We start from the raw sequence: 26,081 nt of genomic DNA, 5'->3' as shown, positions 1-26,081 counted from the left end.
ATTTCGGGAAAGCTTGCGTGTTCCGTTGCCTGACAACGGCAATGCGGAACCCGGTACCGCCCCCTCGCCGTTTCTGGTTTGTCATTGGTCAATCTTATGGGTAAGCCACGTAATTTTTACGGTATAATCTTAGTTTTAGAAGTGAAGGTCAAACAGGAGTAGCCTATATTTTTAATGAGTTTGCCTGAATGCTAATCGTGTAGCCTACACTGTTAAATGTTGGGTGATTTGTATAACTAGCACTTTTTTTTTATCATTTATAAAACAAAAAATGGATGGAGATGTAAATGAGGATATGTGAATAACAGCAGTGCGGTGAGGTTCGTGGCTGGTGAGGCACTGACATCAGATTCACAAATATATAAACCCAATAGAGTAGCTTAAATCATCAAATCTATTCTTGAGGTTCTATTTGGCTTTGAACGTGAGTAGTCGATCGAGTCCTATGTCCCGACACTGGCCGCTTTAAACACAGGCGCGCATAGCCCAATCATATAGCCAACTGAAATGAATTCAAAGGCCCACACAAAAGGCCCAAGCTAACAGGCCCTTGACTACTAAGTAGAAATACTTCCAAAGTAGACGTCCCTTCGTTTTCCGTGGTTAATAAACTCCTGATGACACCTACGTCTCCCATCATCTGCGCTGCGCACATAGGCTAATTTATGCACGATTTACGTTGTCATACATAAACAAATTTCATCACACACTCACGTCCTATTTAAAACAAAAACAAACTTTTATATCAAGTGAAACGACCGACCTGAGCAGTTTTTAAATTTTAAATCTTCAATGCCAAAAAATACCAACATTGTTGTGTGGCAATTAAAGTTTCTATTCTATTCTATTTATCGCGCTGATGTGACAGAGCTCTGGTCGGGTTTCCATGCTCTAGACGGGAAGGGCCTTGAAAGTCCAAGGGCTTGGCCCTATACCACCCTTAGCTCTGCCTCCTCTGCCACCCCTGACCGCACGTCTGTGAGTAATAGTAATATAATCAGCACTAGCATTGAAATGTACTGTATAAAGAATGAATGAATAAATGTTCGCAATCAATCTTATAGATGCTGTCCAAGAGAGGTTTACATCATCATGCTCCATCAGTGGTGTGGTTTATAGTGGTTTATACTGATAAAACAATCATGCCAAAAATAGCTGAAAACACACACAAAAAATAACAATAATAATGTCCATGATGAAATTCTATCTTTTCTGAGTTGAAAGTCCACCAAATGGCTTCTTTTTAAATTTTTATTCTGAAAATTGTGATGTGTGATGTGAAAACGTGATGCACGTGCCTACGGCACACATTGATTTGCTTGGTCTAGTAACTTTACACCTGTGGTCTAGCGCCTATTTTGGCCGAATTTCAGACACAGGGTTTAACCAACGTTTTGCTGGACTTTACTTTTTCTTTACTGTTTGTTCCAGGGAAAAAAAAAAAAAAAAACTTTCTCCACTCTTTCCAGATTTCAAGGATTATGCATTGACTTGTTTTTTCCTTTGGATGCTGTTGAATCGAGAACAAAGGACAACTCGACAGACTTTGCTCATGGGTTTGTGTCATCCTGCCGTCCCCCCCAACCCCCCTTGACAGGTATTATTCGACAAATCAACTAACAAGTTGTGAGATAGTGATGTTTGTGTAAACATATCTTTCCAAAGTAGCCTACCACTTAAGCAGTGACACGCAGCTGTGTGTTTTTAAGATGGTTATTAATATATCATGTGTTCTGATTTGAGGCTGTAAAGAGGCCCTAATTTGCCAATGTAACAAAAAATATTAATAAATGCACGACATTAATTTACGCTGGGGTTCTGAGTTTTCTTTCAGTGCCATTGTAAGGACATATTCAGTGTTGTGTTCAGTGTTGTGTTGTCCTTTATTCGACTCAACATGTCAACACTCTTTGCCTTTTGACAAGCAGGGAGAATCTACCAACCCCCTCTCCACCCTGATCTCTGAGACTCAGTAGCCACGTTTACATGGACACTTCTGATCTGATTAGATTTCTAATCGGAATAGATCCCCGACTTGAAGCGGAGGTGTCTTGCTTCTCCCTTATTTTAGATAATAACTGGCGACGTTCTATAGGCTACATTATTACACAGCTACTTGCCGAAACGAAAAAATAACTTCACACGGTGTGTCTTTTGACAATTTATTTGTTACCATTCGTAGTGTTGATCAGCAGATCAGTGAGAAATAGTCCGCCAAAGACGTTGACGTCGCTAAGCAACCGAATCCGCTGGGTTTGATAAGTTACCGGACTACTTGCAGAGTGATACACAGACGTGAATCAGTCAAAAAAGCCACTTTCCTTGACAGTGGTCAAGTTCGGGTTGCATAAAAGTACAGACAGACCAATTGCGAACTACTGCAGCTGCTGATGCCATCTCTCTAAGTTACCCGCACCCACCCCAAACCAATCGGAATAAGTGTATACATGTCGATTATAGTGGACTACACCACCTCTTCTATTCCGCATAGAATTATATTCCGATCAGATAATTGTATTCCGATTGAGGCGTATATATGATCATTTTTTATTCCGATTGAGCTGTTCTTCCACTTCTATTCGGAACAGAAGTGTCCATGTAAACGCGGCTACAGTTCAGTTCACACAGTTGTACGGTCAACAACTGAACAACTTTTAGTAGGTGGAATTGAGATGCTCTTTGTAATGGTTCTTTACAGAGCTGCTCATTTGAGGATTGACACGGTCCATTACACTTGTAATGAGGAATCCCTGCTTTTATTGAACTTAATCAGTCGCCCATCAGAGACAAATTAAACCATGCTAATAAATATGAAAGGCCAGTTCTTAGGATGTGTTCCACTCAAAGTAACATGAGAATTCAATTGCGATAACAAAAGAAAAAAACGTGCATATGTTGCAGTTATTATCATATTATCGTTTGTTCTTATTGAACGACGTGAGTCCTATTTAGCTTTGCGGTTTGACTGTGGTTGTGAATCTGATTGTGTGTGGTGGAAGGTAGGATTGTATTATTTGTTATTATTTGTCCTTCACTGCCGTCACCGCTGTGACCCCCTATTCCTGCAGATCCATGCAGCACCACATCAGGAGGATACGGCCGTTCCTCACACACAAGGCCAGGTCCAGGCTCTTATCATCTCCACTACTGTGTCTCCCTTCTGGTTCATTCCCTGCTGTTCGTCCTCTGCAGCTCATACAGAATGCTGCAGTCCGGCTGGTCTTCACCCTACCCAGGTTCTCCCACATACACCACGCCTCCGCACCCTGCACTGGGTACCGGTGGCTGCTTGGATCAGGGTCAAGTCAATGGTAAGCCTACTCGCCTATCGTGCTGCGGAAGGCTCCGGACAATCCTACATCCAGGACACGGTCAAACCATACACTGCAGCCCCCTCCACTATGCCGAACAAAACCTTGAGGGTTTGCTGTCCTGGCTCCATAATATATATCCCTATTACTTGTCTTAATATCTATGGTCCCAACATTGACGACCCTGATTTTTTTCGGAAGGTTTTCAACTTATTACCAGATCTCAACTCTACTAATTTGATTTGTGGGGGGGACTATAACTGTTATCTCGATCCCTATCTTGACCGCATGTCGTCACGCCCTCCTCCTTGTATTAATTCAGTAGGTACCCTGAATAATTTGATCAAAACTTATAATCTGATAGATATATGGAGAATTCAGCACCCAGCAGACAAAGAGTACTCTTTTTTTTTCACATGTACACAAAACATATACTCGTATTGATTATTTCATTATTGATTCAAAGCTATTATCAAATGTGGTGCAAACAAAATATCAGGGTATATTAATTTCTCATCATAGTCCTCTCACTATGGCTCTGAGGTGGTCCCTGCCCAAAACTTCTTTTTCATGGCGCTTTAATCCATTATTATTGCAAGACACCAAATTTCATGATTATATAAAAGCTGCCATGGATGAATTTTTGTTGATTAATGACAACGGCTCTGTTAATGATTCCATTTTGTGGGAATCCTGTAAGGCCGTGCTGAGAGGCAAGATAATTTCGTATGAAGCGTCTAAGAAGAAGGAGAGACGTAAACGTTTAGAGGAAATAGAGGTACTACTATCCGAAGCAGAGAAGGCTTACACTTCCTCTTTTTCCACTGATGATTTATACAGCATTATGAAACTTAAGTATGAATATAATGATATTTTAAGTGATCAGGTAAATAAGCAAATACTTAAGCTTAAACAGAAGCAATTTGAGTTGAATGACAAGCCAGGAAAGTTGCTGGCAAGACAGCTTCGTGGTGTTCAGGCAAATAGATCTATTCTTAAAATCAAGTCTTCTACCGGGGAAACTCTTACCCACCCTCAAGATATAAATGATTACTTTAGGGATTTATACTCGAAGTTATATGAGTCTAAATTTAAGGTATCTGATGAAGAGATGGGGGAATTTCTCAACTCTGTAGACCTACCTAAATTGAGTGAACACGCTAAGAATGAGTTGGACTCTAATTTTACAGTAAATGAAATCTGTGAGGCAATAAAATCATTTCCTAATGGTAAGGCGGCAGGCCCAGATGGGTTTAGTGCAGAGTTTTTCAAGTCCTTCACTGATTTCATTTCTCCACTGTTGTATAGAATGATTCAACATTCTATTGTTAATAATTCATTCCCGCCAACGTTTTATGAGGCCAATGTTTGTCTTTTACTTAAGAAAGGGAGAGAGGACTCGGACCCATTGTCCTACAGACCTCTCAGTTTGTTAAATTCTGATCAGAAAGTGGTTGCTAAGATGTTGGCATCTAGGTTAAGTAAGCATATTTCATCTATAGTCCACCCTGATCAAAATGGTTTTGTGTGTGGAAGATATTCTTTTTTTTAACACACTCAGATTATTTAACATTATGTATACTAAACATGAGGTAAATCTCAAACCAGTGATTATTTCCCTTGACGCAGAACGCGCTTTTGATCAGATTGAGTGGAGGTATATGCATGCCACTTTGAGACGGTACGGATTTGGCGAATTTTTCCTATCTCTCATCAATATCCTTTATGCTAGTCCTACCTCTGCTATTCTCACTAATGGCAATAGGTCATCATCTTTCAAACTTGGACGTGGGACTAGACAGGGTTGTTGTGTCAGTCCGCTACTGTTTAACCTTGCACTTGAACCCCTGGCTATTAGTATAAGACAGCTTAACACCATTAAAAGCATCACAATTGGTAACACTGAATGTAAAATATCTTTGTACGCGGATGATTGCTTGATTTTTTTGTCCGACCCCTGTTCATCCATTCCTCCACTTCTCTCATTAATTAATTATTTTGGCAGTATGTCCGGATACTCCATCAATTGGAGGAAAAGTTCACTTACGCCTCTCACTTCCAATTTAGATCCTCTTTTTCTTAAATCCCTTCCTTTTGAAATTGCCAAAGACCAATTCTCTTACCTGGGCCTGTCTATTCCTGTAAACTCTAAACATTTGATCAAAAATAATTTTGACGTCCAGGTTGAGAAGCTTAAGAGAAATATTGATTATTGGAGGTCTTTGCCACTTTCTCTCATAGGGCGGGTTAACGCTATTAAAATGGTGACGCTCCCTAGGTTTATGTACTTGTTTCAAAATATTCCCATTTTTCTTTCATCGTCATTCTTTAAAAAAATTGATTCTATAATTTTGCCTTTTATATGGGGATATAAAACTCATCGTATTTCCAAGGCTCATTTACAAAAGCCTAAGAAACAGGGTGGTTTTGCCCTTCCTAATTTTCAACATTATTATTGGGCAACCAACGCCAGAGCTTTAATTTTCTGGCAGGATCAGCTCCCTCAACATAGAGAGCACTGCGATACACCTAAGTGGTTACAGCTTGAATCACATGCTGCAAGAAATAGCTCCCTTTCAGCTCTTTTGTTTTGCACGAAAGATTACCCTTTGTCTTCGGTTGAGGATAGTTTTGTGCTGTATAATTCAATTAAAATTTTAAAACAAATTAGGAAGGTACTCAAACTACCTGATTTTTCTAAATATTCTCCTATTTGTTTTAACCATAGTTTTGTTCCAGCTAAGGCCAAGTCCACACGTACCAAAACGATCTTTTTTTTCTCCGTTTTCCCTGGCATCGTTTCAAGAACATTTGCGTCCACACGGATCCATCTCAATACGACTCAACACGCTACTTCATGTTCCAGGCGTATAGGTGGCGCTGTTTTAACCCTTTTGATCGTCTCAATTAGCGCACGCATGGCTGTTGTTTGTTTGTAAAATGTGGCTTATGTGGTTGTCCATCAGTCTTTTTTTCTCAGCGTGGTGGCACAGGAGCATAATATTTTGCGTAGTGGTGGGCCGTTATCGGCGTTAACGTGCTGCGTTAACGCGAGACTCTTATCGGGCGATAAAAAAAATATCGCCGTTAATCTATTCTCAAAGTTGAACTAACCAGAAGCTGAGTGTTGAATAAAATATACTGTCCATAATTGCGCCATATGCTGGAGACAATGTAGCAATGATAATATAAACAACTTGGGTGAGCGATGACACGTTTTGGGTTGATCGTGACATCAGAGCGTCGAAATAGTTGGTGTTGTTGTAATAATCCAAATCTTCCTCCGAGCTACCCGCCTTGGTACGGCGGTAGGCGGACGCGTACCAGCCGTCTGCCGTCAACGCCGCCGCCCCGGCTGCCGCGACGCGCACCGGAGACGAGCGTGCCGTGGACCTGTAGCGAGAGCACGTCCCGGCGCCGTTATATTTTCCCGCGTTTGAGTTTGTGATAGTAAGCGTGTAGTAAATTATACTAGAGTTTGTGATGCATTTTGGAAACAGGAGATGAGCCCCTGGTCTAATGCGCCACCTGGCTTGAGAAACCCGTTCTCAAAGACTTACTTTTAGTCATTATTTAGGTAGCACACACATATTATGAATGCCTTCGGCAGAATTCAAATGAGCCATTTTAATATAGATTAATCTAGATTCATTCCAAGATTAATCAGGTTACAAGAGGTTACGCTCGAGGGGTGTGGCGATGACATCATCGAAACGCAAGTATGCGTTTTGGCCGTCCAGACGAACACTCAAGGGGTGCGTTTCTGAATTGATTCACCCTGGGACCTGGTTTCAGAAAACTCCGTTTTCATGCGATGCGTTTACAGGATTCGTGTGGACGATCGGCCAAAACGATGCAAAACATCTGCGTTTTAACCAAAAAACGGCTCCGTGTGGACGGGCCCTAAGTCTGATCAAGCCTTTGTATTCTGGAGACAAAGGGGTCTGGTTACCTTCTCAGATTTGTATATGCATAATCATTTAGCTTCATTCAATGAGTTGAAGGAAAGCTTTTCCCTTCCTCAATCCCACTTTTTTCGCTATCTACAAGTAAGGCATTTTGTTAAAGAAAATGTAAACAACTACATAAATCCTATGGAGCACCCATTTTTTGCTATAATGAAACAAAAGCCAGGATCTAAACACCTTGTTTCAAAATTTGTTTCATTGTTTTCCAAAGTTTCAGTTCTGTCAACAAACCATATCAAGTCTGCATGGGAGGCAGATCTTGGTACGGAGCTGTCCGATGAGGTGTGGAGGGAAGGGTTGGAAAAGATTCATTTAGGTTCAACCAATGCTAGGTTGCAGCTGATCCAATATAAAATCATGCACAGATTACACTATTCCAAGGTAAAACTCAGTAAAATGTATCCTGATGTTTCCAATATTTGTGACAGATGCAACCAAGGTCTAGGGACCCTGGGGCACATGTTTTGGCTCTGTCCAAAGATTGTTTCTTTTTGGCAACAGATCTTCTCATGGTATAGTAATGTTTATGATGTGCAGCTGGATCCAGATGTAGTTTTTATATTGTTTGGTTGCTCCGAAGCTTTCTACTCACTCCCTCGCCCTATGCAGGTGACTATCAGATTTGGCACTTTGGTGGCAAAAAGGTTGATACTTAACGACTGGAAGGCCACCGACCCTCCTAGCTTTTCCAGGTGGCTGAGGGAAATGGTCTCAGGGATACACCTAGAAATGTTTCGCCGCAATCCGGGTACTGTTACACCACCCGTGGAGACTGACTGTGTCTGGGGCCCCATTGCGAAACATATTAACACAGTTCTGTAAATGTCTGGGTAGCGTTTGTCGTTGTTGTTTTGTTTTGTTTTTGTTCTTCTTGTGTTTGTTTGTTTGTTTGTTTGTTTCCTGTTTTGGCTGTGTGTTTTTGTTGCTGTTTTTGTTTGTTTTGATGTTGCTGTTTGTATTGTTTAGCTTGTGTACTTGTTTGTTGTGGGGAGTTTGGAGTGATTTCTGAAAATAATAAAAATATATAATATAAAAAAAAAAAAAAAAGTTTAACAAGTATAAAATATCGGGATCTCACACTGGGTGTGTGTGTGTGTGTGTGTGTGTGTGTGTGTGTGTGTGTGTGTGTGTGTGTGTGTGTGTGTGTGTGTGTGTGTGTGTGTGTGTGTGTGTGTGTGTGTGTGTGTGTGTGTGTGTGTGTGTGTGTGTGTGTGTACACAATCTGGGCTACCTAAGTTAGTTATTCAAATATCCATTTTGTTTGACTAAACAAATCAAAATAGGACCTATGTAATGTGAAAAAATATAATGTACCTTTTCCCCTGAAAAGATCTATTACACTGAAACTATAAACATTCAATTGCTCGCCATTTTTATGGAAATCAAAACAGTGAACAAATATTGAATTGGGTATTTATTCATGATTCCAAACTATATAAAAACGGTATCCTCCAAAGTTCTACATAACTGAAACCATTTCCAATATTATAGTAGAAAAAGAAAAGGGAGAAAACACACATTGATGAATATAGTGGAATATAATAATTTACAATGGGCTATATTTATAATAGTCAGGGTTATTTTCATCCTTGTGAACTGACAACAGTACAACATTAATGCAGTTCTCTCAGATCTAATAGATTATTCAGGAAATATCATTAGTTGTAGTGGTTGTTTGTTTATTTTAATATCAAACAGTGTCTTAGTCTGTTTGATTGACGGGTGAGATGATCAGGGGGGCAGAGGCTGTACCATCACTTGACCATGGGTTGAGGAATGGATAGAGAGGCTCTCTAAAGGTGCAGCCAGTAGCAGAGTAGATATGAACCCTGGTTTCCACATCATAGAAGGAGACCAGATCCTCATCATAATCAACAAACACCCCCACCTTCTGGAGCTCAGCTCTCAGAGGGAGACAGACATCAGGTTTATCATTAAATACTAACTTATCCTTGTTGAATGATATAATCCAGCAGCCACTCAATGAGATGTTTTCTTTTCTGTTAATGGACTCTCTGACCACTCCTAAACGCCATCCAGTCTTGTCTTTAACCTGGACCTCAAAGTAAAATCTCCCTGAGGAGAAGCTCTGCACCGAGAGAACAATACCATAACGTGTAAATCTCTTTGGGTTGTCTTGGAGTTTCTTCATCACACCTCCCTCATGTACTTGTTTCCCATCCGCAGACAGGATGAGCCAGGGAGCAGCTGTATCAGGATCCAGAGTCACATCTACTTCATACTGCTGGACCATCTTCAGTTCAGCATCATCACGCAGCTTCTTCATCTCCATGTTCAGTGTCTCCTCCAGCCGATCCAGGGATCTCCTCAAGGTCCCTACGTATGACGGAGGACGGACCTCCACCGTCGTCCAGTCCCTGGTGGGTGGAGGATCCTTCAGGGATCTGAAGGCCTGGAGGAAGTGGAGGTGGTCTTTAGTGTGTGAGAGCTGCTTCACCTCTGAGCTTCTATTGGTCAGATCTTCTATTTCCTGCTCCAGCTCTTTGATGAGGTCTTCAGCTTGTCTCTCTATGGATTTCAGTTTCTCTTTAACTGTTTGGTTGAAATCCTCCTGCCACTTTTCAATGCAGCGCATCAGAGCGGTGAGGGCCTGCAAACCACCGGCTAGCTCTCTGTCTGCATCTTTCTTGCTCAATTCTACTGTGTCTTTGATCTCCTTCATCTTTAGTTTTCTCTCCTGGATCATCTCCTCTATCTTCCCCAGCTGGGCCGTCTTCACTTCATATTCCTCCTTTAGAGGTACAACAGGATGGGATTTGTGGTCACCCTCTGTGCAGAACTGACACACACACACCTGTTCAGTCCTGCAGAAGAGCTCCAGAAGTCGTTCATGTTTCTTACACATCCTTTCTTCCAGACGGTCCATAGGCTCGACCAGCTGATGTTTCTTCAGGCCTCTGACTCTCTGATGTGGCTCCAGGTGGGTTTGGCAGTAAGAGGTAAAACACTCTAGGCAGGACTTCACAGCCTTCAGCTGGGTCCCAGTACAGACGTCACAGGGAACTTCTCCTGGTTCAACACAAGGCTGCTCTTTTACTCGTACGGACGTTCTATACTGATCAGTCATCTCTGATACGAAGGTATTGACCCGTACATCAGGTCTACTGTGGAAGAGCTCGTTGCAAACAGGACATTTGTACCGGACTTGTTCATCCCAATACTTTGTAATACAGGTTCTGCAGAAGTTGTGTCCACATGGTGTGGAAACTGGGCTGCTGAACACATCCAGACAGATGGGACATGAAAAGTTCTCTTCAGACCAGGAGGTAGCAGAGGCCATTCCTAGACACAGACAACAAGGTTTATGTTTTGAGCAATTCCATTTTTTGTCTTATTACATAACGGGAAGAGAGGTTTTAACTTCTATCAAAGTTGTGCTGTATTGCTCACCTTGTTGTTGTTTCTGTCTGTCAGACTATTTGTTCCAAAATGCGTTTTATTTTCCTCCTGAAAGAGGGAACCGTTTTCCGTCGAGTGACTTTGGTTTCTATAAACCATAGGTTTCGTTTCCTCAACATGACGTCCTCTCCTCTCCTCCGCCATCACTTGGCTCCTCCCCTAACCCCTGGCCCCGCCCCCACGGACACGCAGTCCCTTGACGTCTCAACTTTCACACTGACTTTGGGCACATTCATGCACTGTGTAGGCTACTTCAAATGCCTTGATGTGTGTTCTCCTCTTCTTTGTGGAATTAAATGAGAATCAGAAAAACGAGAGACATTGTGGTGATTTAGTGTTGGTTTGCGACTGTACCTGGGATTAACCTGCTGTCATGGACTCGGGCTTCCGGAACTTCCCGAATACCTTTAATCCAGCACCGATCCGATATTCAAAACATAGTATAGAGATAAAAGCTCTATTTTTAGAGTGATCCTGCGCGCGCGCGCGCGCGCGCGTGTGTGTGTGTGTGTGTGTGTGTGTGTGTGTGTGTGTGTGTGTGTGTGTGTGTGTGTGTGTGTGTGTGTGTGTGTGTGTGTGTGTGTGTGTGTGTGTGTGTGTGTGTGTGTGTGTGTGTGTGTGTGTGTCGTGTGGAAATAAGAGCTGGATACACCGCATATAAACCATATCAGCCATAAAGTTTGCAAGTTGTTCCAAAAGTTCACGTCGACTTCCAAGATCCAGTGTCAATGACAATGAAGAACGTTTTAGCACACGGACATTAAACATTGAAATGTGTAATAAACCAGTCAGGGAATTAAATGGGATACATACACTTCTGGCTTTGTGGGATCATATTAAAGTTTGCGACGTTTCCAGCTCTAGTGCCCCCCCTGGTGGGGAGAGTTGGTCGTATACACATACGCACAAGCTCGGAGAAATAAAGCCTTCCGTTATATGACTGAACCCACGTCAATCCTGCAACTAAAAACACAAGCAGCACTAGAATGAGCTTTAGTTAAATACGAGAGGCCATTCTTTGGGACACATATTCAATATCCCTTTTTTTTTGACAGGTTTTGGTCTTTATTCAACTTAATTAAACACACTGAGTATCCAAAGTTCACAATTGAGTCTGCTTTGCTGCCTTTGAGCAAGTCTTGGTTAAAATGCATTGATCCTATTCTCCCCCCTAGAGCACTTTCTCTCTCTGACACACATTTAAATTCTTTATTTGAATCCAGCAATCACATTACAACAGAGGGCTTTGTTCAAGGGTACAAAAAACATCTCCTGTGCCACACTGATAGGCTGCCTATCACTGCTGATATGGAGCACAACTTTGCTAGACACACACACACACACACACACACACACACACACACACACACACATTCCCCTATTCCCTGTTGTATATTCCTCTAGTTAGTGATATTTCAATCTCATACTAAAACAGTTTTACCTGTTTAAATTAAAACTTAAAAGTCACGGTTATCAGTGTACTTTTCTTTCTCAAAGTCACCTTTATCAAAAAAGGTACAGTTTTCAGTACATAAATATACATCAAAGTCCTCATGTAGAGTGTGTGGTTTTCTCTACGGGCAGAAGATTCAAAATTCCTGCTAAGAACTTGAAAGAAGATCTCCCAAATAAGGACTTAAGGAAATTATGAAAAACATCCAAGGTCATTTTGTGTGGAGATGGTGGAGCGGGTGGAGGACAGGTGAGGGTGAGGGTGAGGGTGGAGTGGACCCCGGCCCAGCACGCCTGGTTGGGCTTCTTGGAGACCACCATGGGGACCGGAGGAGAGAGGAGGAGGAGGAGGGAGGGAGTAGGAGGAGGGGGAGGGAGGAGGAGGAGGAGGAGAGAGGAGGTGGAGGAGGAGGGAGGGAGGAAGGAGAGGGGAGGTGGAGGAGTAGGTAAGAGGTGGAGAGAGGAAGAGGAGGAGGAGGGGGAGGGAGGGAGGAGAGAGGAGGGAAAAGGTGCAGAGAGGAAGAGGAGGAGAGAGGGGAGGATTAGGAGGAGAGAGGAGGGAGGAGGAGGATGAGGTGGAGAGAGGATAGAAGAGGGAGGTGGAGGGAGGAGAGATGAGGGGGGAGGAGGAGGAGGTAAATAGTTAGAAAGCCATTTATCTTTATTTGATTGTATCTGAATTCACTGTAGGTCACTTTTTTTATACAAGCTTCAATAACTAAATGAGTCCATAGTAAACCTTTATGGTGACGGATGATGGAAGTCTTTGTTGTCGGTGTCAGCGAGTAGATCGCAAGGAAAAGAGCAGATAGGTTTACGTTGCTACGGTTTATTTGTGCAGCACAGGAACAAAAGGGAAAATATAATATAACTCAGGTTCTTCCCCTACGGGGTATAAGGGTGAGGCTCGTCGTCGGGGTCGGCGGGGGTACACCTCCCGTCGCCTCAGCTCCGGCTCACTGGTGATAGAGGAAAGAGTTTGTTGGTTAGTGTAACGTGCGGCGTTCGTCCGCCGCCTTGACTCTCCGCTACTAGTCCACTTCTCCTTCTGCCTCGTCTCCAGCCCTTCAGTCTCTTCACCCGCCCCCCTCCCGCAGGTGCCCCCAATCCCCGTGATTGCCTGTGCACGCTTGACGGGCAATCTAACGCAGCTGTGTGGAGGGGTATATACCTCCCGTCTACCACCTGTCCGCGGCGCTGTCCATGGTGGTGAAGGGGCTTGCCCCTGGCTGACGGCGTGGGATTGAAACAGTTGTCATGGTGATCACCGTGTTGACAGCCTGCCCAAACAAACAAACAAACAAACAAACAAATGATAAAAAACAACACAGAATAAAATAGGGTTTAGAGTTTGTCTCTTTCGGTCCACTTACCTCAGTGTGGGGCCCCGTCTAAAGCTAGGGCCCTACACTACACAATGCTTTCAATCTGTTCAACAATGATGAAACGATAGAGCAGTGCACATTTAACCCCTGACGTGCTCCGCTGTTCCAGTCTGTGGACTCACATCACAACTGTAGTCTTTGGGAAACACAAATCTAAAGGCGGAGGACAGACGGACGCAGTGTGCTGCTCGCCTTGCACTAGAGAGAGAGTATTCTCCCACCATGTCTCCACACCATCACAATTAAACAAACAAACGTGGATGGCGTTCAGGGCCCCATTTCCCGATAACGATGGATCCACGCTCGTACAATCTTTTCAAGCTTTTTCCGAAACTCCTCTTAACATGAACGCGCATGCACTGCTCTTACGACGTTCGTAGGCTTGTAGCTGTCCACTGACACGGTGCTGAAATGGGCTCTGTAGGAGGGGGAGACGCAGGAATGTTGTTGGATTAAACTATATTTTGTGGCAGCAAAAATATCTCCCCATCAAGGCCAACAGCAGAGTAGCCTACGAAATGAATAGACTAATATGAATGCTACAAATATTAAAACACAATTGATTAGTTCTAGGCCAACATATGCTATATCAGTCCTAATCCTGAACGCATCGTGCGTACATTTTTTCACGGCATTTTCCCCCCTGAAATAATTCCATATTACAAAAATAAAAAATAGCATGTGTCTTTGTGACAACTATAGCATTTATCTAAATGTGCTGATTTCTGAAACATGCTTTGCGCCGCAAAGAGGGCAGACTTTCTCTGATTCCACATAAGGTTTCATTGATTGGCGCTCAATCTCTAGTCTAGAATCTTTGGTGTAAACATAAAAAATGCAACGTTCCATTAATTCATTATCAGTCAAACGCAGAGGCATTGACACGGCTATTGCTGTTGCTGGTTGCTGTCGCAACAAAACACGCCTGCAGAAATTCTCTGACACCCGCTGGTCTCAGCATGATTCATGTACAGTATGTCTTCTGTCATTGATCAATATGAGGACATTTTAACCACGATGGTTGAATTAAAATCAGAGGGAGACAGCAAGTGCAGCTCGCAAGCGACCTCCAACACGAGCAATGGAATCATATGATTTTATTATATGCCTTGTGATAGGGTTGCCTTGTGACGTGGCGTTTGATCGGTACATTCCGGCTGCGCATGTATTTTTGGAATTTAAAATTGCTGCAATAAATTATATTTTTGTTGACTTCTAACATGTCTCTGTCTTTGCTGTTTAAATCTAGCAGTAGTCTACGAGTAATATATCGGCGGTAACCACTGTTTTTGAGGTATTGCGAAATTGCGCTAGCTGGACATTCAGTGATATTGTGTTTTAATAAAACACATCCAATACTATGGAATGTCCAGCTGGTGACTCCACTGAGGCTATAGTAACGATGCTCTTAGCACTCTACGAGTGCCCCTGGAACCCTCGTTAGCTACGAGGGTTTTCACGACGTTCGGTACACAACGATGCTTTCGGGAAACGGGTGTGAAAACTGTACGATGCTCGTACGATGAACTTAACAAACCACTTAGGCTAACGATGCTTTGGGGAAACGGGGCCCAGTTTGATCCAGTAGAAAACAAAGGTGTTTCCGTCACGAAAACACCCATCCGTGATATGAAGGCCTCCCATAACGCGGTCCTCAAGTCGGACTAGTAGGTTTATATATTAATTCATATTCATATGAATGAATGACTTTATTCACCTAATTAACTATTAATTAATTCTATTAAATATTTATATTAACTTAATTATATTAACTATATTGACTATTATATTAGTGATACGTGAGGTAGGCCCATGTGGATTCAACTCTAGTGATCAATCCACCTCCTCAAGTGTTTTCCTCCATGGCGCCGGTGAGAGACAGCAGAGCCTCCACCTGCAGCCTCCCCGTCAGAGACAGCAGAGCCTCCACCTGCAGCCTCCCCGTCAGAGACAGCAGAGCCTCCACCTGCAGCCTCCCCGTCAGAGACAGCAGAGCCTCCACCTGCAGCCTCCCCGCCCCGTGCCTGGTGCAGCCGCGGCGGAAGCCTGCGAGGAGCGACGCACAGCAAGGCCCTGCGGAAAGTAGACGACATCATGACGGTACTTCCCTGTTGGGTGTCATTATTTTCCCGCCATGCATCTCCTCCATCCTCATTAATTATTCCCTGATCAAATTTAAAATAACGTATTGATTGCTACCTTGAATACCTTTCATGTAAAACGATTGGAGAAATGTGCACAGAATTGAGGCTGAAATCCATACATTGAGATGGCAGAGATGATCCACAGCATTAGCTACAGGTAATTGTAGAACTGGTATACTACTACCAGCACCTGCATATGTTAACCTTGCTTTTCAAATGACTGTGTGTGTGTGTGTGTGTGTGTGTGTGTGTGTGTGTGTGTGTGTGTGTGTGTGTGTGTGTGTGTGTGTGTGTGTGTGTGTGTGTGTGTGTGTGTGTGTGTGTGTGTGTGTGTGTGTGTGTGTGCTATACAATATAGGTTACCTAGATTAAAGTTCTTCAAATATCCATTTTGTTTGACTAAACAAATCTAAATAGGATCTAAGTAATGTGAACAAACATAATGTACCTTTTTCTCCTGAAAAGATCTATTCCACTGAGAATGTAACGATTCCATTTCTCGCCATTTTTATTGAAATCAGAAAAGTGAACAAAGATTGAATTGGGTATTTATTCATGATTCAGAAATATCTAAACTATAAATATATATATATATATATATACAACTTATAGTAATGTAAAGATTATTATGTTAAAAACAGTATCCTCCAAAGTTGTTCTGCATAACTGAACGTTCTTTTTCAAAATTGCCATGGTTCAAGATACTGAGATCCATGATGGGCCAAAACAGACTGAATCCCCTTTCTCTGATCTGTCCATTGAAAGCAATATTCTGCGCAAATTGGATTTTATCAGCCACATTAAGGAGTTCTCTGTCAGAAAAATATCTAAAGAGTTAGTTATTACTATCCTGCTGTGGCATTATTGCTGTTTGTATTTGTATGGCTTTGTTTTATTTGAGTATTGCACAGCGGTTTGATTTGTGTCTCTGTAAGGATGTTGTGATTTTGCCTCAGTAAAACAGGGTGTTGTGTACTGCTGCTGATTTTATAGGCTTGGGTTAGAAAGCTAAAAGCTGTTACCAGCTTGCAGATGCACTGTCACGGCAACTATAGTGAATTCACTCGTTTCTGTATCAGTAGAGGCTGTCTCAATGGGTGTATGCCAGTGCGCCCGAAGTAGGCTATGTGCCATGTTATATTAATACAACGCTTTGACACATGGCACTAAATTACGCATTTTTTGTTTAAGTCAGTAAGAGGGCCTCACACAAATAGTAGCCTAGGGGCCAAAGCCGTTGATCTCAACCTCATTGATCTCTTCCTCCTCCTGGGACGGTTTCCACAATAAGTCCAGCGGGCCGCTCGTCTCTTCTGACGACTATCACACTGGTAGGTCTGGCTGCTCTCTGCAGAACCTCTAGTCCGCTGAGATGGCTGCTCCATGGCCCGAAGACATCAGGGTGGGTGAGAGGAGAGCCCAAGGTACGCTAGTCTTGTTGGCGGTGGAATCTTTTAGTATATACCTTTAAAATAAAGTTCATAAGTAAAAGATATGGGAAAATAGTTCAATGTGTACACAAAATGTACACATTCTACTGAAAACATTGTACTGGGAATGTACTGATTCTACTGAATACATATTGTACTGAAAATGTACCTATTCTTATGAATACATACTGAGAATGTAGATATTCCAAAGAAAATGTCCCCCTTCTACTTTTTGTACATTTTTATTCAAATCTTAAGTGTTCAAACATTTGATTGTGTTGTCATACATGATTTGGAAGAACAAACTTATATAATTGTTTTGATCAAAAAATAATAAATCTCATGTTTTCAACATTTTATTTGACTGCAACCTTCCACCATTTTACATCATTAAACACAAATCAAAACCATCCAGGAGACGACAGACATTGAACAACTTAGTGTATTTTAATCATTTATAATGGGTTACATTTCATGTTTGTTTGGGTTGCTTAAGGAAATTGTCCTTGTAAACTGACAATGAATAGTATGATATAAATACAGTTCTCTGAGATCTCATAATAATAATATGATTTTCTCCACTCAAAATAAATGAACCTGGATCTACTAGATGGGCACGAGCCCAGGGGCCCCTGAGCGCAGAATGGCCCTCCGAGCTGGGAGAAGATAAGCGCTAAACATTGCTCCACAGAAATATGGCACGAAGATTGACCCTTTGTCGGGATCTTGAAAATGATCGGATCAGTTGTATAATTAGATATTTTTAAATCTGTATTTCATGGGTATCCTGTATTTCACGGTATCCTCCAATGTTGTTCTACATAACTGAAACCATTTGCAATACTATAGAAACAAAAAAAAGGGAGAAAACACATAGAAGAATATAGTGGAATATAATCATTTACAATGGGCTATATTTATAATAAACAGGGTTATTTTGGTAAATAACAGCACAACATTAATGCAACATTATATGGTTGTTTGTTTTAATATCAATCAGTGTCTTAGTCTGTTTGATTGACAGCTGAGATGATCAGGGGGGCAGAGCTTCTACCAAAAGATACATTTAAATTGAAACCGAGGAGTGGATAGAGAGGCGAACGAAAGGTGCAGCCAGTAGCAGAGTAAATATGAACCTTGGCTTCCACATCATGGAAGGAGACCAGACCCTCATTATAATCAACAAACACCCCCACCTTCTGGAGCTTAGCTCTCTGAGGGAGACGGACAGCAGTTTCAGCATTAAATACAAATGTAAACATGTCTAATGTTATCACCCAGAATCCATTCTTAGGGGTCAATGTGGTGTTTGTTTTACTGTCCCCTCCTAAAGACCAAAAGGTTTTTTTTTGGGCCACTCCTAAACACCAGCCATTCTTGTTTTTAACCTGGACCTCAAAGTAAAATCTCCTTGAGGAGAAGCTCTGCCTCGTGAGAACAAGTGGATGATATTTAAATCTCATAAAGTTGTCTGGGAGTTTCTTCACTACACCTCCATCATGTACTTGTTTCCCATCCTCAGACAGGATGAGACTGGGATAAGCTGTATCAGGATCCAGAGTCACATCTACTTCATACTGCTGGACCCTCTTCAGTTCAGCAGGACCACGCAGCTTCTTCAGTGTCTCCTCCAGCTGATCCAGGGATCTCCTCAATGTATCTACGTATGACTGAGGACGGACCTCCACCCTCGTCCAGTCCCTGGTGGGTGTAGGATCCTTCAGGGATCTGAAGGCCTGGAGGAAGTGGAGGTGGTCTTTAGTGTGTGAGAGCTGCGTCATCTCTGAGCTTCTATTGGTCAGATCTTCTATTTCCTGCTCCAGCTCTTTGATTAGGTCTTCAGCTTGTTTCTCTGTGGATTTCAGTTTCTCTTCAACCGTTTGGTTGAAATCATCCCGGCACTTCTCAACACAGCGTATCATGGCAGTGAGGACTTGCAAACCACCGGCTAGCTCTCTGTCTGCGTCTTTCTTGCTCAATTCTACTGTGTCTTTGATCTCCTTAATCTTTAGTTTTCTCTCCTGGATCATCTCCTCTATCTTCCCCAGCTGGGCCGTCTTCACTTCATATTCCTCCTTTAGAGGTACAACAGGATGGGACCTGTGGTCACCCTCTGTGCAGAACTGACACACACACACCTGTTCAGTCCTGCAGAAGAGCTCCAGAAGTCGTTCATGTTTCTTACACATCCTGTCTTCCAGACGGTCCATAGGCTCGACCAGCTGATGTTTCTTCAGGCCTCTGACTCTCTGATGTGGCTCCAGGTGGGTGTGGCAGTAAGAGATAAGACACACTAGGCAGGACTTCACAGCCTTCAGCTGGGTCCCAGTACAGACGTCACAGTGAACTTCTGCTGATTCAACAAAAGGCTGCTCTTTTACTCGTACAGACGTTTTAAACTGAGCGGCCAGCTCTGATAAGAGGGTATTGACCCTCCAATCAGGTCTAGTGTTGAAAAGCTCGTTGCAAACAGGACATTTGTACTGGACCTGTTCATCCCAGAACTTTGTAATACATGTTCTGCAGAAGTTGTGTCCACATGGTGTAGAAACTGGGCTGCTGAACACATCCAGACAGATGGAACATGAAAAGTTCTCTTCGGACCAGGAAGTTGCAGAGGCCATCCTAGACACAGATTACAAGGTTTATGTATTCCATTATTTTTCTTATTACGTAACAGGAAGAGAGGTTTTAACTTATCTCAAAGGTTTGCTGTACTCACCTTGTTGTTGTTTCTGTGTCAGACTATTTGTTCCAAAATGTGTTTTATGTTCCTCCTGAAAGAGAGAACTGCTTTCCCGTCGAGTGGTTTCTATGAACCTTAGGTTTCGTTTCCTCAACATGACGTCCTCTCCTCTCCTCCCCTAACACCTGGCTCCTCCCCTAACTCCGCCCTAACGGACATGCAGTTCCCTGACGTCTCAGCTTTCACACTCTGACTTTAACCCTTAATCACCACAATGTGTGTCGTTTTGCTCAGGCTCTCTTTTAAATCACAGTTAAAAAAAAAAAAAAGTGTGAAAGCTCTGAAAGGTCAGGGAACTGCTTGTCTGTGGGGGCGGGGCCAGTGGTTAGGGGAGGACAGAGGGGGAGAGGGATGGAGGGGGAAAGGGACGGAGGGGGAGAGGGACGGAGGGACAGAGAGGGAGAGGGACAGAGGGGGAGGGGGGCGGAGAGGGAGAGGGACGGAGGGGGAGAGGGGCGGAGAGGGAGTGGGACGGAGGGGGAGAGGAACGGAGGGGGAGAGGGACGGAGCACTCCAAGAGACACACGCGCTTGTTGCTGTCAGCCTGTGTTTCACTCAGGGGAAAAATGTCAAAAAGACAATGAAGTTTGCTTAACTTTTTCAAATACGCTGGCCAGTCAGATCCCAAACAAGCAAAAATTGCTTCCGCCGATGAAGAATGTGGAGACCAGGGTGGACAGGATGAGGCCCCTTGGTTCTATGAGCCAAAGGTTGAGCCTGACTTCCCTTCTCTGAGGAGGGGAGGTCTGAGGTCTGCAGTCTGACCCTTTTGGCTGTGTTGATAGAATCGTTAAATGTGTCTTCATCCATCATCAAGTGTTTTTCTCGATGATATAAAAATAAAATGCTAATAAAATACAAATAGGAATACTCTTAACTGGGAGGGGCTCAATGTGACGCAATGCCATTTGAAATGTCCACGATTTGGTGCACGATTATAACAAACATAATTGCGATTTTATTTTGAAATCAACAGATTTTCGATTTGAATAATACTCATACAAAGTCAGATTTATTCTTATAATTGTTAATTGTTTTTTTTTTAATACATTTATTATTATTACTGACATTTTCTCAATAAGTTAATTTAAGATTTTAATTAATATGTGCTTAATAGCGCAGCCCTTAATTAAAATGTGGCCCATTGTTGGTTACAAGCTCTTCTGGAAGCCCAAAACCACTCACACACACAGACAAACACGCGGCCAAGGCTGAGAAGTCATCTCTCTTACGACGTCACAATGAGCTGCAGAAAGTTATTTTTTCTAAGAATCTTTAATGTTTGCATGACAACTGTTGCACTCATATCAAAGCTGCTTCTGATCAAGAGACATCGCTCAATGATTCCCCTTTGATTAATAATAAGCTTCTTCAGTCTTTGTGTTGTTTCTGCAAGGAAAGAACAGTTCAGTTTGATCCAGTAGGAAACAAAGGTACTTGCGCAATCCCTCACAAACTGGGTTGAGTGCAATATTTGTCCAATGTAATGACACTTTTATTATGTCCTCACTTTCAATAAAATAGTAAATGTATTTTGTGTATGTTAATAAAATATTTAGGCTGGGTTGCACCAACGTGGTTTAACTTAATCCTAGTTACACGTCTCAATTTTTGAGGTTTATACCAGTAAGAACTAGCTAGCACCTAACAACCAACTAGCAAACTGATTTAAGTAGCAGCTAGAACCTAACCATGAATTCAACTTCCAGACAGAGGGGGTCTATCCAGTGAATACATCCAGCCATGTTGTCAGTAACACTACAATACTCTGATTTAAACCTCCTCCGGGGGTGGTTTAAATAAAACTGCTAATCCAAGTTTATCCTGGGTTTAAAATTACTGGTGCAACAGACTTGCATTTAATCTAGGTTTAAGTGGGAAATTAAACTGGGATTACCTGGGGTTTAAATTTAACCTGAGTTTCATTTAAACAGAATTTAAACCATGTTTAAAGTTTGGTGCAACACGGTTAACAGTTAAACCTTGATTTAATCCAGTTTAAGAGTTAATCCATGTTGGTGCAACCCAGCCTTAGTCTTGCTTATCTGACATAAAACCGCACTGTAAAAGCATGAAGTGAGGCAGCAGTACCTCTGCCGCACTCAAGGGGCGTATGACTTCACAAGTATGCTTTGCTCCACTGTTGCTCCTCTTGGCAATAATCTCCATTGAGTCGGGGAGACTTGTAAAACAAGTAAGATTTTCATTTAAAAAAAAAACTTTCATAACAGAGATTTTTGTCCAGAAGGATTGGAGGAGAATGGACTTAATTTACAAGTAAAGGTGTATACACTTATGCATACACTGCAGTATCCTTCTATTTGTATTGAAGGAGTGTGTACTATGTAATAAACCTGGAATGTGAGGTCAGATTGTTGTGGCTAGAGGGGCATGATCTACAACCCAAGCAGCACAACAAAGGTAGAAACAATCTTTACTAAATATAATTAATGCAGCTACCACACATGTCAGACTGGGTCAGGTTCATGAAGTCCTCAAACCCAAATATTGTCCGCTTAAGTGAATAACCCACCACAGCAAAGTATATGTCCTAACACGGCACACAGGGAACCCCACAAGAATCAGGCAATGCAACAGCTATCGCACCCACACCATAATACGTCAAAGCTATACACACCACCCCCATAGGGCACTGCACATGTTCACAATGCAATAACAAGCCACACCAAAGACGCAATCAGACTAGACTACATCAGGGTTCGGTGCATCATTAACCCTCCCAACTCAATCATGAAGTGGTTAGACTGTGAGGTTAAAAACAGGTTACACACACACACACACACACACACAATAGACTCTAGAGGTTTAAAACTTAACTCTCCCGGGATACGAGACCCTCCCCCGGGGTCGAGGCTTTGGTGCTGGTAGGCAAACGGGAGAAGGGAGACGCCAGTCCAGCACTCGTGAGGCCTCCGATCAGTAGCGGAACCGGAGAACCTCTAGCTGGGAAGCCGCACCGCCTACGCACTCCTATTCCCCGGCCCTATCTATAGTTAGCCCCCTGAGCTGTCTTCACCGCCGGCAGCCTTAATAGCATGCGAACGGCACCGACCCCAAACCTTGAGTGCAGCTCGGCGTTAGCGACAACACGTCACTTCCCAGATTCACTCACCTGTCGCTGTGCTCTTCCTTTAAAACGCATCAATAATCACCCTCACCTGCTCACCTGCTCAACCAATAGTAATTGTGGAATTGCGATGGCAAATTAAGAACAATTGTACAGTGAGGACATGAATCAAATCAATCTTAAATTGACAAAGAAAATAAACAATATGGGGCTAGACTGCACTAATAGGGAGGTTAGTGTAGTTATGCATTAAACAAGTGAAGAGTCACAACATATGTTGACAAATTAAAACCATTACACAGGAACCAATTCGAAACAACTCAACTCAATGTTCTTCAGTACTGAAATGTACCTACTCACAGCAAGCTAAGGTGACACACAAAAAATCACACAAGCAGTATGGATATTTTGCCCCTCTGTCTCCCCTTTAACACAGCTGACAGACCCACAAGAAAGATAATTGAAAATGGCTCATTCTAGTGATTAGTTAAAGCAGCGGTTCCCAAACTTTTTTTCCTGCGCACCCCCTTCTACGTCCCAACAGGGTTGGCGCACCCCCAATCCCCACTTCAAATAGAAGGAAAAAAAAACGCAACAAAGCTTGGTTTTATCGCCATATAAAGACTCATGTTTAATCATGCGCAAATAACCAGAACATGCATGACAATAACAACATCAACAAATATCCAACAAATAGGACAGCCAAGGGACATGACTGACGTTGTGTGCAAGATCTGCTCATGTGTGATCCGCGCAATAGATGGGCAGACGACCGATCTACATGACCACTTTATGCGCCTCGCAGAAGTTAATAGAAATGATGACAAACAAAATATCACAGAGCATAGAACAGGATTGTGAACGTTTACAATGTCTCATGACAATTTACATTCTGGTGCTCATGTGTGATCCGCGCAAAAGACGGGTCGATGACCCGACAACTGTTGCGTGTGCGCCACACATGAGTTAATAGAAATGATGATAAACAAAATGTCACAGAGCATAGAGCAGGATTGTGAACGTTTACAATGTCTCATGTCAATTTACAATCTGCAAAATGTGTCTGTCTTGGCCGACTTACTTTTTTTAGTTACGATATTGATGCTGCGTGCCTCCTGTTTGCAACAGAATTTGTTTAAGATATAAAACCATTTAATTTAACACACATGCACTAAAACAGATATTTTAGTTTTTTTTTATATATTTGGAAACGAAAATTGAAAAGTGAGGCGCCGGGGGGGACGCCTCATCACGATGGTGGCTCTCCATCGTGATGTCGGTCAGCCATCACGCATCGGCACAACCCTAATCATAACACAACGGTTAGAAAATAGGTTGGAAATTAGAACGACATTACATTAAATTAAATTGCAATGAAGTTACAAACAATCCACAACAGAGAATAGGCTCCGAAACAGATAAAATAAATAAAAACGAGGTAATATTACACCAGACCGCCATTACATTTTTCATCTCGCGCACCCCCTGGTAGCAGCTCGCGTACCCCTGGGGGTGCGCGTACCACACTTTTGGAATCCCTGAGTTAAAGGCACACTAACATCTAATAAGACTGGGAAATACAGTGGATGGTCCTTCTAGTAGTGTCCTTGTTTAGGGCGTTCCAAGATTTAAGATCAGGGCGAAAATAAGTGTACTGAAAGGACCCGGATGGTGTACTCAAAGCGGTCAAACCGCGAAGTGTGGATCAATGCACTTTTCGTACTCAACCGCAGCTATCTTAGCTACGTAGCGAAAGAGGGCGGTGCCAGGCTGAGCCAACGTCGGCACATTTTCCACGTAGCCCATTAATGGTGTCATTTTGTCGTTTTTATATAGCTTTTTATAGCTACTATGCATTAAGAGTTGCCCGTTCAAAGTGGGATGTTTATTGCGGGGGAGAAGCCACAGTGGAAGTCAATCCTAATTTCCAGTTAGCACCATGGAGTATTCGATTTGGAACGACACTGACATCTGAAAATCTGTGCACTTAGTGGGTGCGCATAGTGTACTACGTTTAAGTGTACTCATGGAAGTATGGATATTGGAACACAGCATTGCTCTCCAGCCGATCGATAAGAAACCTGTAGGTTTTCTTTATCCCCTTTCCCCTCATGCTCCTTACACGCACACACCCACACTGGCTGTAGTTTATACCTTATCATGCGATAAAATGCGAAATGAGAATCATGTCTCACAATATTAAATAAATAGTCTAATTAGATGTAATACACAATGGGGCTTACGATATACTATGTAAATATGTTATAGGCTACAGTGTGTGTCAGGAACAGGGGCGCCTTAATAGCACTTGAGGCCCCTGGGCTATGGACATTTCAGGCCCCTTCCCCACCGCCAATCGCACAATCAATTTCTCAACAGATGCGGAAAAGTCACAGTCTTTATTTGGACAGTTTTTCGTTAATTTTGCCCAGTACGACTTCACCTGCTGATTGATGCAATCGCCCCAGACTCCAGGGTCGTTACTGTAGGGGTTTGATCCACCTGCCAGTGTATCAGGCTCTTGCTGCTTGTCTACGTCTCCCTCAGGAGCCTCTCCTTCTCTTAGCTCCGGATCTCCCGTCCCCACCTCAGCTGCATCCCTGTCCTCCACCTCTTCCTCAAAAGCATAGCTGTTTGTAACGACTGTTGCCTCACGATTGTCTCCTGCTGTCTTACTGGTCTCGTTCTCCTCCTTCCCAATAATAGTGAACAAACACAGATAGTCACCGTCAAGGGCGAGGCAATAATAGTTAGCTATGGCTACCACCTGTCACTATCAGCCCAGCTAGCTGCTAGCTGTATAGGCTCTGTCACAAGGAGTTCTTGCTGTGCAGCTAAAGGCACAATCGTAGTAGCTTTTCACATACTAGTGTAGAGATATCTGATTTTCGACTGGACGGGGCAATATTTACATGAAAATATAATGAATGAATGACGATGTAGCTACTACATTATGAACAGAATCTTGATCCTAAAGCCTTAGCCTACCTTGTCCTCAAGACTATCCTCATTAGTGCTGGTAGTGGCACTGTTAATGTCCTCTGATAGTTAGCAGAAAAAATCTTTAACTTTTGGTTAACTTTCGTAAAATAATTTAGCCTGTATATTTTTCTTTCTTTTCTTAGCTCCTCTCCGAT

General features: G+C 42.7%; 2 protein-coding genes across 2 annotated transcripts; both read right to left on the bottom strand.

Annotated features, from left to right (window-relative positions):
- Positions 1 to 8,981: 8,981 nt before the first annotated feature.
- On the bottom strand, positions 8,982 to 10,796 carry LOC311369874 (zinc finger protein RFP-like; the record flags this gene model as incomplete). The annotated part of the gene is made up of 2 exons (XM_084488092.1): positions 10,691 to 10,796; positions 8,982 to 10,582 (listed from the first exon to the last, which is right to left on the bottom strand). Exon 2 carries the CDS (start codon positions 10,578 to 10,580, stop codon positions 8,982 to 8,984), a length of 1,599 nt encoding a protein of 532 aa, XP_084344218.1. The 5' UTR covers positions 10,581 to 10,582; positions 10,691 to 10,796.
- Positions 10,797 to 17,673: 6,877 nt separating this feature from the next.
- LOC311369873 (zinc finger protein RFP-like) lies at positions 17,674 to 19,936 on the bottom strand. Its single transcript, XM_084488091.1, has 2 exons — positions 19,833 to 19,936; positions 17,674 to 19,735 (listed from the first exon to the last, which is right to left on the bottom strand). Exon 2 carries the CDS (start codon positions 19,732 to 19,734, stop codon positions 18,115 to 18,117), a length of 1,620 nt encoding a protein of 539 aa, XP_084344217.1. The 5' UTR covers position 19,735; positions 19,833 to 19,936; the 3' UTR covers positions 17,674 to 18,114.
- Between the last annotated feature and the right edge of the window lie 6,145 nt (positions 19,937 to 26,081).

The sequence above is a fragment of the Micromesistius poutassou genome (assembly GCF_964030765.1).
Source record: "Micromesistius poutassou genome assembly, chromosome: 24".
Classification (NCBI taxonomy): Eukaryota; Metazoa; Chordata; class Actinopteri; order Gadiformes; family Gadidae; genus Micromesistius; species Micromesistius poutassou.
Note: the sequence above shows the minus strand (reverse complement) of the source record. Positions and strands in the feature narration are given on the sequence as shown.

Excerpts from the sequence above, each read along its gene's own strand:
- LOC311369873 (XM_084488091.1), bottom strand. The coding sequence starts at position 19,734 with ATGGCCTCTGCAACTTCCTGGTCCGAAGAGAACTTTTCATGTTCCATC.